General features: G+C 39.2%; 1 protein-coding gene across 2 annotated transcripts in view; it reads left to right on the forward strand.

Moving 5' to 3' along the window:
- Positions 1-12186, forward strand: part of LOC121939025 (insulin receptor substrate 1-B) — an 81574-nt gene that overhangs the window by 59425 nt on the left and 9963 nt on the right. Inside the window, exon 4 of one of the 2 annotated variants that reach the window (XM_088073961.1) lies at positions 8072-8184. In XM_088073961.1, coding sequence (XP_087930087.1) covers positions 8072-8106 — 35 coding nt within the window. In that variant the 3' untranslated portion in view covers positions 8107-8184. Of the gene's footprint in view, positions 1-799; positions 6599-8071; positions 8185-12186 lie in introns of those variants that run through there. The other variant, XM_042482175.2, reaches the window with a different exon arrangement.

The following is a 12186-nucleotide window of genomic DNA, read 5'->3' on the forward strand; positions in this document are numbered from 1 at the left end:
ATGGGAAAATTAGTTTCAAGTTGAAAAATACCAGTTACCCTCCAAATCTGCTGTTGGTGGACATGTCTCACAGTGCCATCATTAGAATGAGATTGATCTCCAAAAATTTCACCAGCTTTCTCTCACAATTGCCAACTTTTGCCCGGGACAGCCCAATATCACACGGTGCACAAGGGCCGTAAAACGAGCAGATGGCTGCTCGACGCCATGTGACCCGTCTGCTCCCTCCACTCTGGAGCAGAATTATCATTAAGTCTGCATTCCTGCTAATCCTATCAACTGTGCAAACAAGGCCGGGAAAGACTCATATGCGGCGGTGAGACTCGACCTTTTTCTGAATTATTACAGCCGTGACATTTTCCTGGCGCTACACACCTGTGTGCTCACATGTCCTACGTGATGTGAGGAGCTGAAATTGCCAGAAAAACCTGACATGGTTTCCCTGTTTTCCCTCGCGCTGGCACTCGCTCACACCCACACTTGATTGTGCGCCTGCAGCAGTAGTTGTCCTCACTCTCTCCTTCCCCGCTGCTCCATTTATCGCTTTCATCCCGTCTGAATCTCAGAGTCTTTTTCCAGCTTATTTGGCTCCGTTGTTTATTCCCGTTGTTCGTTTTCAGGTCACTGTGTTCCCGCACTGATAAGCAGACACTGATATCATACAGAAGATATTATAATTAACCTGATAAACAAGAGACGCTGTATATACATGTCATAATATTTATTTCTTATCCATATCTGGGTTTGTGTTTATTCTGCATCTAACCAAACAACTTCCTCTCTCTTTTTTTTCTTGCAGAGTGCTGATGTCAGTGCGTCGTCCTTTGGGAAACAATCGGGTGCCGCTCGGAGCGCTTCAAAGCTCCTCCTGTTCCTTTTGTGACAACCAATCACACAGAAAGAGAGCGGGTGGATCGGACGCGCTCCTGAAGCACGTTGAGAGACTGATGTTTTTTTTTTTTTCTTTCATCTTGTTGGTTGTGGAAACCAGCTGGGATGTGTGCCAAATGACATTCTTGAAAAGCTGCTCTCATTCCTTGAGTGAAGCCAATCAGAGAAGGGTACAAAAAAAACAGAGATCGGTGTTTTATTTTGTTTTTTTTGTTTTTTTGTTTTCTGAGAAAAAAAATCTAATCGTTAAGAGTATAATGGTGGCTATTTGGTGTATAAAAAAAAGAATAGAATTATATATCTGCTCAAAAAGTGCCTCGTTTTCAGATTGTAGCCATTTTACAAAGAACTTCGACTTAGCCTCGACTAACTGAAGCTTTGGGGGGTGTGTGCTTGATTTGATGTAGTTACGAAGTAATGCAGCAGAAGATATAGGTAGATAAAAGGGGGGTAAGCACTGGTGTGAGCTTTTGCTGCGTTCATGTCATGATATGTTTCTAGTGTTTACAAACTGCGAGCAACAGTTGAAAATGAGTACAGAGTTTGTCGTTTTAGGGTTGAAAATATTCTGGTCTATATAATTAAACAGTACAGGTATGAATGAAATAATAAGTTTCTGCAAACCACGTATATATATTACATTTATATGTTTCATACATATCAAATTATCTGAAGTGATTAAGTATATGAGCTGATTTTGGGGGGGTGGATGGTAAAAGCTGCAGAACACTGTTAACCGGTTAATTTTTAGAAACCAAAGCTACTTTTTTAGCAGCTTTTGTGCGGCTGAACATGTGCTTTTTAGCAGTCACCGCCTTTAAACGGCTTTTGTGCTGCTAAATGTGGGTGTTTTTTAGAAACCCGTCACAGCTTTTTTAGCAGCTCTTGTGCCACTGAATGTAGATGTTTTTTCGTGGTCTCTCACAGCTTTTCCAGCAGATATTCTGCTGCTGAACGTTGATGTTTTTTAACAACCTGTCACCACTTTTCTAGCAGCTTTTATGCTGCAAAACATTAGTGTTTTTTAGAAACCTGTCACTGCTTTTCCAGCAGCTTTTGTACCGCCAAACGTGTTTTTTAATGACTCGTCGCTGCATTTCCAGCAGATATTGTGTCGCCAAACAAAGGTGTTTTAATGACCCATCAATGCTTTTCAAGCAGCTTTTGTGCTTGTGAATGTAGCAGCTTGTGGTACTTTTCTAGCGTTTTTTTTTTTTTGCCACAGAACATGGCTTTTGTAGGGACTCGTCTTTGCATTTCCAGCAACTATTGTCCTGCTGAACGCAAGTGATTTTCCACAACTTGTACCCACTTTTCCAGCAACTATTGTGCTGCTGAAAAGTGGGTGTTTATTAGCAAACTGTTGCTGCTTTTCCAGCTGCATATGGTTTCTAAATGAGTATTTTTAAGCAACTCATCACCTCTTTTTTCAGTGGCTTTTCTGCCATCAATTGGCTGTATTTTAAGCTAAAATTTGATCTTTTTCTAACCATCACAGGTCGTTTTTCTGCTTAACTTTATGTCACACCATCCACTGTCTCCCAATGACAAAGTCAGCTCGTTTTTTTACGTCACTTTAGAAACATTATGAAACGTATGAAATATACAAACGTTACACATCTGTGGTTTGCAGAAATGTACAATGCAAACATTTTCTTCTGGTGACTGAAATATTTACAAGTCGGAAATTGGATATCACAAAAAATCCGATATGACATGAATGCAGCATTTTCGCTAATATTAATAATATAATAATGGTACTAGCCAACCTGCTGGCCTTCCTGTCTACTGTGAGAAATATTAGCTGTGTTAGCAATCGGCTCATTAGCTCGCTTTATTCCGTCTTTTCCTCCTTCTGTTGTAACAAAGCCATACACCTAAAGTATTAAACACACAGGCTTGAAAACAAAAGGCACTTGTAGCAGGGGATGCAGTAGCTTGCTAGCTAGCTAAAGCCAGCCAGGTCAAATTAACATATTGTGTCAGGACGTAAATTCAGCGTCCTGCTGACCACAGCTCAGGGCCAGAGACCCCTGATACAGAGCCAAGCAATCCCATTAGTGCTATTAGCTCCAGACACTTGTGTCTCGTTTAATCCACTTTGTCTCAGGATGCTAAATAACATTAGGTACTGAGGATAGAGACCCTATCAATAGCCATGCTAATGCTAGCTTTGGAGCGGTCAGCACGCTGCTTTTAGCACCGGAAACGGGGTCAGCTCTTTTTTCAATTCTGTCAATATGAGATAGTCAATAAAAATAGTTTATACACTTTGAAACCTGGAGCAACATCACTAATCTAGTGCTCCTTTCATATATTACATCCGTGACACTACATAAATATTTAAACCTTTGAAACTTGAGAAAATTGGTGCTTTCTTTCAAAAACTTGGGGGAAAAGGCATCTAGCAACTTGGTGGGAAATGTTTAAAAAATTAAATAAATAAAATGATTTTTTTAAGAGAGGGAAAAAAGCAAAAAGCTATAAGTATATATTTATAATTATTATAATAACATACATACATTAAAATCATGCTACAAAATTATTCTAATTTTAAGCACTTGAAGGTTATTTTTTTGTTGTTTCATTAAATTTAACTTTTTTTTTCAAAAACTAGTTTTCAGTTAATTTTGTTGTACTTTTTACTAATTTCTTGCTAATTTTTGGTAATTTCTTCTTTCCTTGCTCATTGCCTTATTCCAATATTTTTTGAAATATGTCACGCCAATTTGCAAAATTTCAAAAACTTGGGAAAAGGGTAATAAGCAACTTTGTAAGAAATGTTCCAAAATTGAAAAGAAATTTTAAAAATTGGAAAATTATTTTAAAAATGTATGTGGAAAAAAAGATAGAGAGCCATAGTTATGGTTATCAGAATTAAATATTTAAAATTATGTTACAAAATTTTAAAGCACTTTTTTTCTAACTTTCTCTTTTTATTTTTTTATTTTTGTTGCTCATTGCCTTCTTCCAATGTTTTTGTAAAAAAAAAAAAACAAGCCAATTTGCTCATGTTTTACATTAAATTACCAAACATGTAAAGTTTTTTTTTTTTTTAAACTGGTTAAATTGAAAGAGCTTTGACCCAGAGTCCTTGTCCCTCTTTTCTGTCTTTCGCTTTAGCTCTTACTTTAATCTCCGCTATGCATCAGCACTTAAGTGCCTGTCTGTCCTTTTTATCTGTCTGTCTCTCTGCCCGTCTTAGCAGCTAGCACTAATAGGGCTGCCGTAGCGGAATATATTAAGTCTATTTTTGTGTCTATTTTTGGCTGTACAGTTCTCATGAAATAACTTGTTTTATGTTTCGTTCGATGTGACGATGTATCAGATGACTTGACCGACAGCCACGGCCCTGATCAGAGGAGTTTTGGACTGTTTCTCTTTGCCGGAAATGGAGGACTTAATTGTCGTAAGGGGGGCCATCAGTGCCAAAAAAAAAAAAAACAGACGACAACAACAAAAAGACTCCGACAGCACCTCAAGAAGCAACCTCTCAAGTCTAGACGTTTGTTTTAATTATGTAACCTTTTGTGTTTCTTTTTTTTTGGGGGGGTGACATATCTGGCCTCGCAGTCTCTCAGAGATAAAGGTCATTGCGAGGACTTGCGCGCTTTAACCTTGAATTGAAAAAGAAATGCATGAAGAGAGAGAGAGAGAGAAAAAGGCCACCACGAGAAAAACATAAAAAATACATGTGCATCTTATGTAGCTCCAATTTGTGCTCATGTGTTTGTCTGCCTGTCTCGGGGAAGTTCATGAACTCGCTCACTCTGGTCACATGACTTTCCGAGCCTGGAGCGTAACAATGCAGCTTTATTATGAGCAGATTGGGATCTGTGGGTGGAATTGCCTCTAATAGCAGTTGTTAATGCTGGAGTGGGAAAAGGAAAAAAATAAAAACTATTGGACTTCAAACCAGATTTAGCACATAAATCTGGTGTTTTCATGCAGACAAACACATGATAATGAGTGGAAATGTTTCTGATGTTTTCTTTTTGGAGATGTTCTCGCATTGAAAGGCAGCAGTTTTCAGCCAAATGCTTGAAGGTATTTGTAGTTTAGAAAGAGAGAAACAGGTTTTTTAGTCCTGCCATGTAGAGCCCCCGCTGAGCATCTCGTGGACTTTTGTTTCTCACTTTGTCACACTGCCTGCAGTCTGGAGGTGTTTTCCTCTGACAGCCTGCGGCAATACCCGATGGCTGTGTTAATTTTGTTAACAAAAGCTTTGACTAAATATGTTCGTCAAAGACCTTTTTTCTGTGACTATAACAAGACGGCACACAGGCTATTAAACACTAACGGACTGTATAAACCACTCAGATTGTATCTAAAAATGGACTCCACTTCCTCCCTCTGTACAAAAATGAAACCAAAATATTACAGATGCAGCCGCCGCCATCTAGAGCTGGTGTCATTTGGAGCCAGAGTAATTTAGGAGCAGCGTCCGAGTCACAAGCTGTCATCTAACAACTCATTAAAACCAAACTAAACAAAAAACAGACAACGATGTTGACGCAACAGGTTCAAGCCCGTGGCGTATCATGTTGACGCAGCAGATTCCATCCAGCGGCGTATCATGTTGACACAACAGCGGCGTATCATGTTGATGAAACATGTTCCATCCAGCTGTGTGTCATGTTGACGCAACAGGTTCAAGCTTGCGGCGCATCATGTTAACGCAAAAGGTTCCATCCAGCTGTGTATCATGTTGACGTAACATGTTCCATCCAGAGGCGTATCATGTTGACGCAACAGGTTCAAGCCCGCGGCGTATCATGTTGACGCAACAGATTCCATCCAGAGGCGTATCATGTTGACCCAACAGGTTCCATCAAGCGGCATATCATGTTGACGCAACAGTTCCATCCAGCGGCATTCTCAACGCCCATCAGCGTATCATGCTGCCGCTGTGCCATCCGATGGTGTATCCTAACACTTTGAACGACTCTGTCAGATTGCGTTATCAACTGACACCCCCTGGCGGCACATCATACAGCTGCGAAAGTGGCTTTTGGTGTCCTTATATTACACCGAAATCACTGAAAAAGCGGCAGTATTTGATGACTTCAAAAAGAGAATGGGCTGGCATTTTTGTTAAAAAAAATAAGTTAAAAATGACAGCAGATGGCGAAACTGGACACTTTCGGCAAAGCTGCATTCATAATCATTCAAACAGTTTTTCGTCAGATAACAATGAGGTCAAATAAATAATTTTTTTTAGTTTTGCTCAACTTAATTGACTAAAATGTTCAATACAATCAATCTGATGACTGGAGACGACTTAAATGTCAGATACTATATACTATAGTATTCTTTGACTAAGATAAACTAAGAAGCCCAGACTTTTATTAAACAACAGAACGACTTTGACTAAATATAAAAACTAAGACTGAAAACCAAGCTGACAAAATTAACACGAGCCACAGCCACTTATCATGACTGAAGTTCCTTCTGGAGAGCTCAGACGGACGCGGTTCAGGAGTTAAAGGGGCGATAAGGTTTATTTTAGTGAGATGTTCATAAAATGTGCAGAAAAGTGCTGCTGCTGCTCTAAATTGTTGTATCTTTTCCTCCTGTTCCCCTGAGGGATGGTACTGAACGGGAAAATTGTGAGGTTTACCATTGATGTATAGACAGTTTTACTTCTGTTGCTTTAGAGGAAAAAAAAAACTGACTAAAAGGAGAAAAAAAAAGTCAAACAAGAAAAGGACTTGTGGTTTCTTTTGTTTCCCTTTGAGTGATGTAACAGAAAAACAAGAGCGCTACTGATTTAAAGGGGGGAGAAGAAGAAGAAGAAGAGCGGAAGAAGCTGAAATTTACGGGCTGAGGCGAGTGTGAACATCTGCACGAAATGCCACCGCCGCGGGCTTGTGCCCCTCACACACTCGCCGTCTTTGACTCACACACAGACGCTCGTTTAGAGGCTTGCGACCGCAGCAGATGTCACACTGTAATGTGGAAAAGAAAACAGGCTGATTGTTATCCGCGCAGCCTCTTCGTCGCATTCGCCACTCCCATTGATAAGATCATTTGCACGCAGGGTTGGCCGGCTGCCAGTGTGCTAATCACTGGTTTTACTGGTAATTTGACCCACGTGGTGTTTGCTGGCTCCCTCTCTGTCTCATTTGATGTCTCACTCGGCCAGGGTTCCTTGGCTCATTTTTCCAGGCCTGGAAAAGTCATGGAATTTGCAAATGACAATTTCGAAGGCTTGGAAAAAATTTTAAAAAATAAAATGCTAGAGAAGAAAAACAGTGTGCACACTAAAAGATTTAATTTTATTACCTCAGAGGTGAAGTTTCAAGCTACGTGCTCTTCATCAGACCGTCTGATGAAGAGCACGTAGCTCAAAATATCTTTTTGATATTCCATGACTTTGCCAAAACATGAGTTTTGGCAAAGTCATGGAATTATATTTCACAAACATATAATAATAACATGATTTTTTAGCTTTGAAATTAGTAAAATCTTTGGTCATTTTTGAGTTGTGGAATTGTATTTCATAAATGTTTATAATAAAACATGATGTGTTCGAGGACCAACATTTGAATTTTTAGCTTTGAGAAATAGTGAACTTTTTGGTGATTTTTAAAGAAATCACCAAAAAAAAGATTTTATGGGAAAAAAAATCAGAAAAATCCGAAATGTTTTGCCAAAAATCTCAACAGAAAATAACTCAAATATTTTTCTTTTAAAAATCACCCCAAAAAATTTAAAGAAAACTGACAAAAATGTTTAAAGAAAACAAATCTTCTAAATATGTTTTCTTCAAAATCAATACAAAATACAGCTATTTAAAGTTGTATACCATGCCCTCAAAGCCAAAATAAAATACATTAGTCCCTCCTCAGTGCTTAAATTATTATTTAACATGCTTCCCCCTTTTTTGCACCAGCAATTCCCATCTCACAAATACTTAAATATTAGGTTCTAATCCTGTTCTGAATGAATATTGTTTCAAATAATATATATTTATAGCTATTGCAGGATATAGTAATGAAAAATAATCGATAATGGTCGTTTAAGAGAATGTATGGTCTTTAAAATTGGAAATTTATTGGTAAAATTGTGCATGAACCCTGCTCAGCACTCAGCTTAATGAAAAAAAGCCTTTTTTTAGGAGACTGTGCGTCTTCCTCTCCTTTGTGTTAACGTTTATGGGATCTTGTATCGCCCACAGATGGCCGAGTAACTCGACCCACACTGGAGGAATAAATAGAAATGAGAACACGCGCAGACAGATGAGGCGTGCACCTGCAGATCCTCTCGCTTCCCTGACGCAGTGAGAATAAGGTTAGTGCGAACAAAAAAGAGCTCGGCAGCACCGGTGTGAGAGGAAGGAGCCCCCACGCCCTCACCAGGAGCGCCACCGAAACCTACACTCTTTACACTCACTCACAGCTAAAACAAACTCCGTCCTGAGGGGGTTTCAGCTCGACTGCAGGTTCATCAGGGTCCTCTTTTCCCATGATGCACTGTGCTCATGGTTCAGCGGCTGACTTTTATACTTACTAGCAAAAAAAGTTTCCTGAATGAAAGAAAACTTTTTAATTTTGTCTTTGTATTTCACTCTTAGGCGATAAAAAGCTCTGAAATTATTACTTTTATAGTTCCAAAGGGAACGTTCTCCCCAAAATCCAAAACACAAAACCTGCAAACTGGTCGGTTTTGAATTCAAAAGTTGACATTCAACTCAACAAAACTTTATTTATGTAGCATGTTTAAAACAAACATGCAGCCAAAAGTGATTCACATGACAAAACTGAAATACCAGTAACACAATAAGGGATGCTTTGTTTAGGGGCCACTTTTGTAAAATGACAGGAGTCCAGGGGCCAATCGCAGCAGCCCCATGCATGTTTAAAGGATTTAAGGGCATTCCTTGAATTTTAGGACATTCAAAGGATTTTAGGACATTACTCAGAAATTAGGACTTTTCTAGGATTTAAGAACATTTTTTAGGATTTTGACGTTTCAAAGACTTCATGACATTTCTAGGATTTTAGGAAATTTCAACGACTTTAGCACATTTTTAGGATGTTAAGACGTTTCTGGAATTTCAGGACATTTCTCGGATTTTAGGACGTTTCAAGGACTTTAGAACATTTCTAGAATTTTAAGACGTTTCACAGATTTTAGGGTGTTTCAAGGATTTTAGGACGTTTCAAAGACTTTTGTACATTTCTAGAATTTTAGGACGTTTTAGGATTTCAAGGACTGTAGCAAATTTTTTAGGGTTGGACGTGCATGAATTTTCAGACATTTTAGGATTTTAAGACATTGCCAAGATTTTAGCATGTTTGTAGGATTGCAGTACATTTCTAGGATCTTAGTATGTTTCTTAGATTTTGCATGTTTTTAAAGCTTTTGGCATTGGTAGTTATTCTTACACGCATTGCAGAATTACATCTGCAATTTTAAGCCTTCGTGCCGGTGACAGCTGCAGCCGGAGGCATGATGTTTTTGAATTGCTGGTCTGTCCGTCCATCCGTCCATCCGTCCATCTGTCTATACCATTCTCGTGAATACGGTACATCAAAAACACCTTGAGGAGATTTCTTCAAACTTTGTGCAAACATCCACCTAGATCCAAGGATGATATAGTCAGATGTTGGTGGTCAAAGGTCAAGGTCACCATGACCTTGCATCCACCTCATTCTTGTGAACGTGATTTCTCAAAAACACTTTTCAGGGATTTATGTGTGTTTTTGATTTTGGGCTGAACTGTTCCTTTAAGACTTAATTCTCTAGTTGACGTGAGAAGTCAGATAAACTCAGTTCTCGTTCCCACTGATGGAGACAAACAGACAGAACGGAGGAGACGAGGCGGGCACAGCTGCCATCTGGTTGTCGTGGCGACAGGCAGCTACAATGCAACATCCCCGGTCAAGACGAGAGGAGGAGGAGGAGGAGGAGGAAGGAGGGGAAACTGGACAGGGGCCAAGACGAGAGGACACAGAGTTCAGTCACAGAGAGAGAGGTGCGCTGGATGGAGGCCAGCAGGTGGACCTGTTGTGTCTGAGCGGTGTATCATCTCCTCATTGTGCGTGTGTGACACTGTATCCTTGTAAACACAACTACATGCACCTACTGGCACACAGCGGCAGAAATGGACTCGACGACCTCAGCTGTTCACACACTGCAGAGTGGACACATTTATACTCGTCCGTCTCGTGTGGATTTAAAGGGAAAAAATAGTTCTGTTACAAAAATAATGTCAAGAAACTATTGCCAAGTAGGGTTTTTCAGCGGTACACAAAAAAACATAGAGAGCAGAAAAAATGTTATTTTAAGAAATGTGTACAATGTAACTGTTTGGCAGGAATGTGAAAAAATATATTCAAAGAAAGTAAAACTCAATTTAAGAGCCGTGGACCAAACCTGGACCCTGATAGGGAACCAGGTAGCCCTCAATACATCCTAAAATCTTACAAACGTCCCAAAATCTTAGAAATGTCAAAAAAAAACGAGGAATGTCCTAAAATCCTAGAAAGGTCTCAAAATCCAAGAAATGTCCTAAAATCCAAGAAACATCTTAAAATCCTAACAAAGTCCTCAAATCCTAGAAATGTATTCGAATACTAGAAATGTCCTAAAATCCTAAAAATGTTTAAAATTCCAGAAATATCCTAAAATCCTAGAAATGTCCAAAAACCCCAAAAATGTTCTAAAATCCCAGAAATTTCCTAAAATCCTATAAGCATTTGTGGGGCTGCTGCCACTGGTATTTAACTGTTCTCAAAACTTTTTTGTTAAATACCGGACCCTCCATGGCTCTAAAAATTAATCAAATTAAATAATCTGAGAAGTTAAAATCACGTGCTGACCTCTCGGGATCGTGATGTGTGACTTTAGCAATATTAGTAATGCTGGAAAGTTTTATAATTTTTTGTTAAATTTGGCCTGTGACTTTAATTCATCAAGATTTTTCTCAGTTTTTATTCCTAGTTCACCGTGGAGACATGCAGGAAGTTTTCTTCGTAAATTCAGCGTAACATGGGGCTGCAGCAGCGTCCCCACAAAGTGTTAAATTGATGCAGCAGTGAAAGCATGCAAGAAATCTGCTCTGTTAACCAGAGTTCACAGAAAACATTGGTGTTTGTCTCTGGATATTTAATTTTATTTACACTGCAGTAAAAACACGTCAGAAGGCTGTGAAAAGGCTCGGTCTAAAGGATGGAAATAAATCTGCCGTCACTTGCATGTCTTGGCCTCTTTGATAGAGTGCTATTTTTATGGCGTTTACATCATCGGTCCTCGCGGCCTTACGGAGCGTGTTCAGTGCGTTCATTTCCCGCTACACGTTGGCACCAATACAGGAAGTCTTCCTGTCTTTATGACTTCCTGCACGGCGCAGACCACAGGAAACCTGCTGGACGCAGGACACGGAAATAGCCTCTGCTCCCATAGCAGATGTGGGAAAGTATTGCAGCCGCTTTTCCATGCTCCCAAATTACTTCCTTCCCATTGTTCAAGTACGTAACCACGGGCAGATTACGAGACAACGGGCCCCCGGGCACAGACATGCAGAGGACCCCCCCACCTCGTCTTTGGCGTCTTTTGGCTGTTGTTTCTCGCTTTCTTTTTTTTTAGTTTTCAGTATCTTTTTGTGTCTCTTTCTAGTTGTTGTGTGTCTCTATGAGGCCGTTCAGTGTCTTTTTTTGTCATTTCATGTCTCTTTGTCGTTATTTCATGCTTCTTTCTCGTCGTGTTGTGTCTGTTTGTGGTATCTTTGTGTCCTTTTTTGTGTTGTTTTGTGTCTCTTTGTAGTTATTTTGTGTCTCTTTGTAATTGTTTTGTGTTTCTTTATTGTGTTTTCTGTCTTTTTGTAGTTCCTTCACATCTTTTTGTAAATGTTTTTTGTCTCTTTGAAGTCATTTTAGGCCTCCTACATGTATATTTGCATCTTTGGACTTTTTGGGGGTTGTTTTGTGTCTCTTTATAGTTGTTTTGTGTTTCTTTGTATTCCTTTTGTGTCGCTCAGTAGTTATTTTGTGTCTCTTGGGGGTGTCTTTGTCTCTTTTTGGGACATATTAGATGCATTTTTGTCTCTTTATAGTTGTTTTGTCTCTTTGTAGTTGTTTTGTATGTTTTTAATTTATTTCGTCTCTCTTTTGGTGATTATGTCTGTAGTTGTAGCTGTGTCTCTAGTTCTTTTGCGTCTCTTTATAGATATTGTGTCTCTTCGTGATTGTTTTGTCCCTCTTGTGGATACATGTGTATCTTTTGTGGTTGTTTTTTTCCCTTTGTAGTTTTTTTATGTTTCTTTGGGAACACTTTCTGTCTCTTTGTAGT

This window comes from Plectropomus leopardus, chromosome 23, assembly GCF_026936395.1.
Source record: "Plectropomus leopardus strain MGB_pleo_1.0 chromosome 23, ASM2693639v1, whole genome shotgun sequence".
Taxonomy (NCBI): Eukaryota; Metazoa; Chordata; class Actinopteri; order Perciformes; family Serranidae; genus Plectropomus; species Plectropomus leopardus.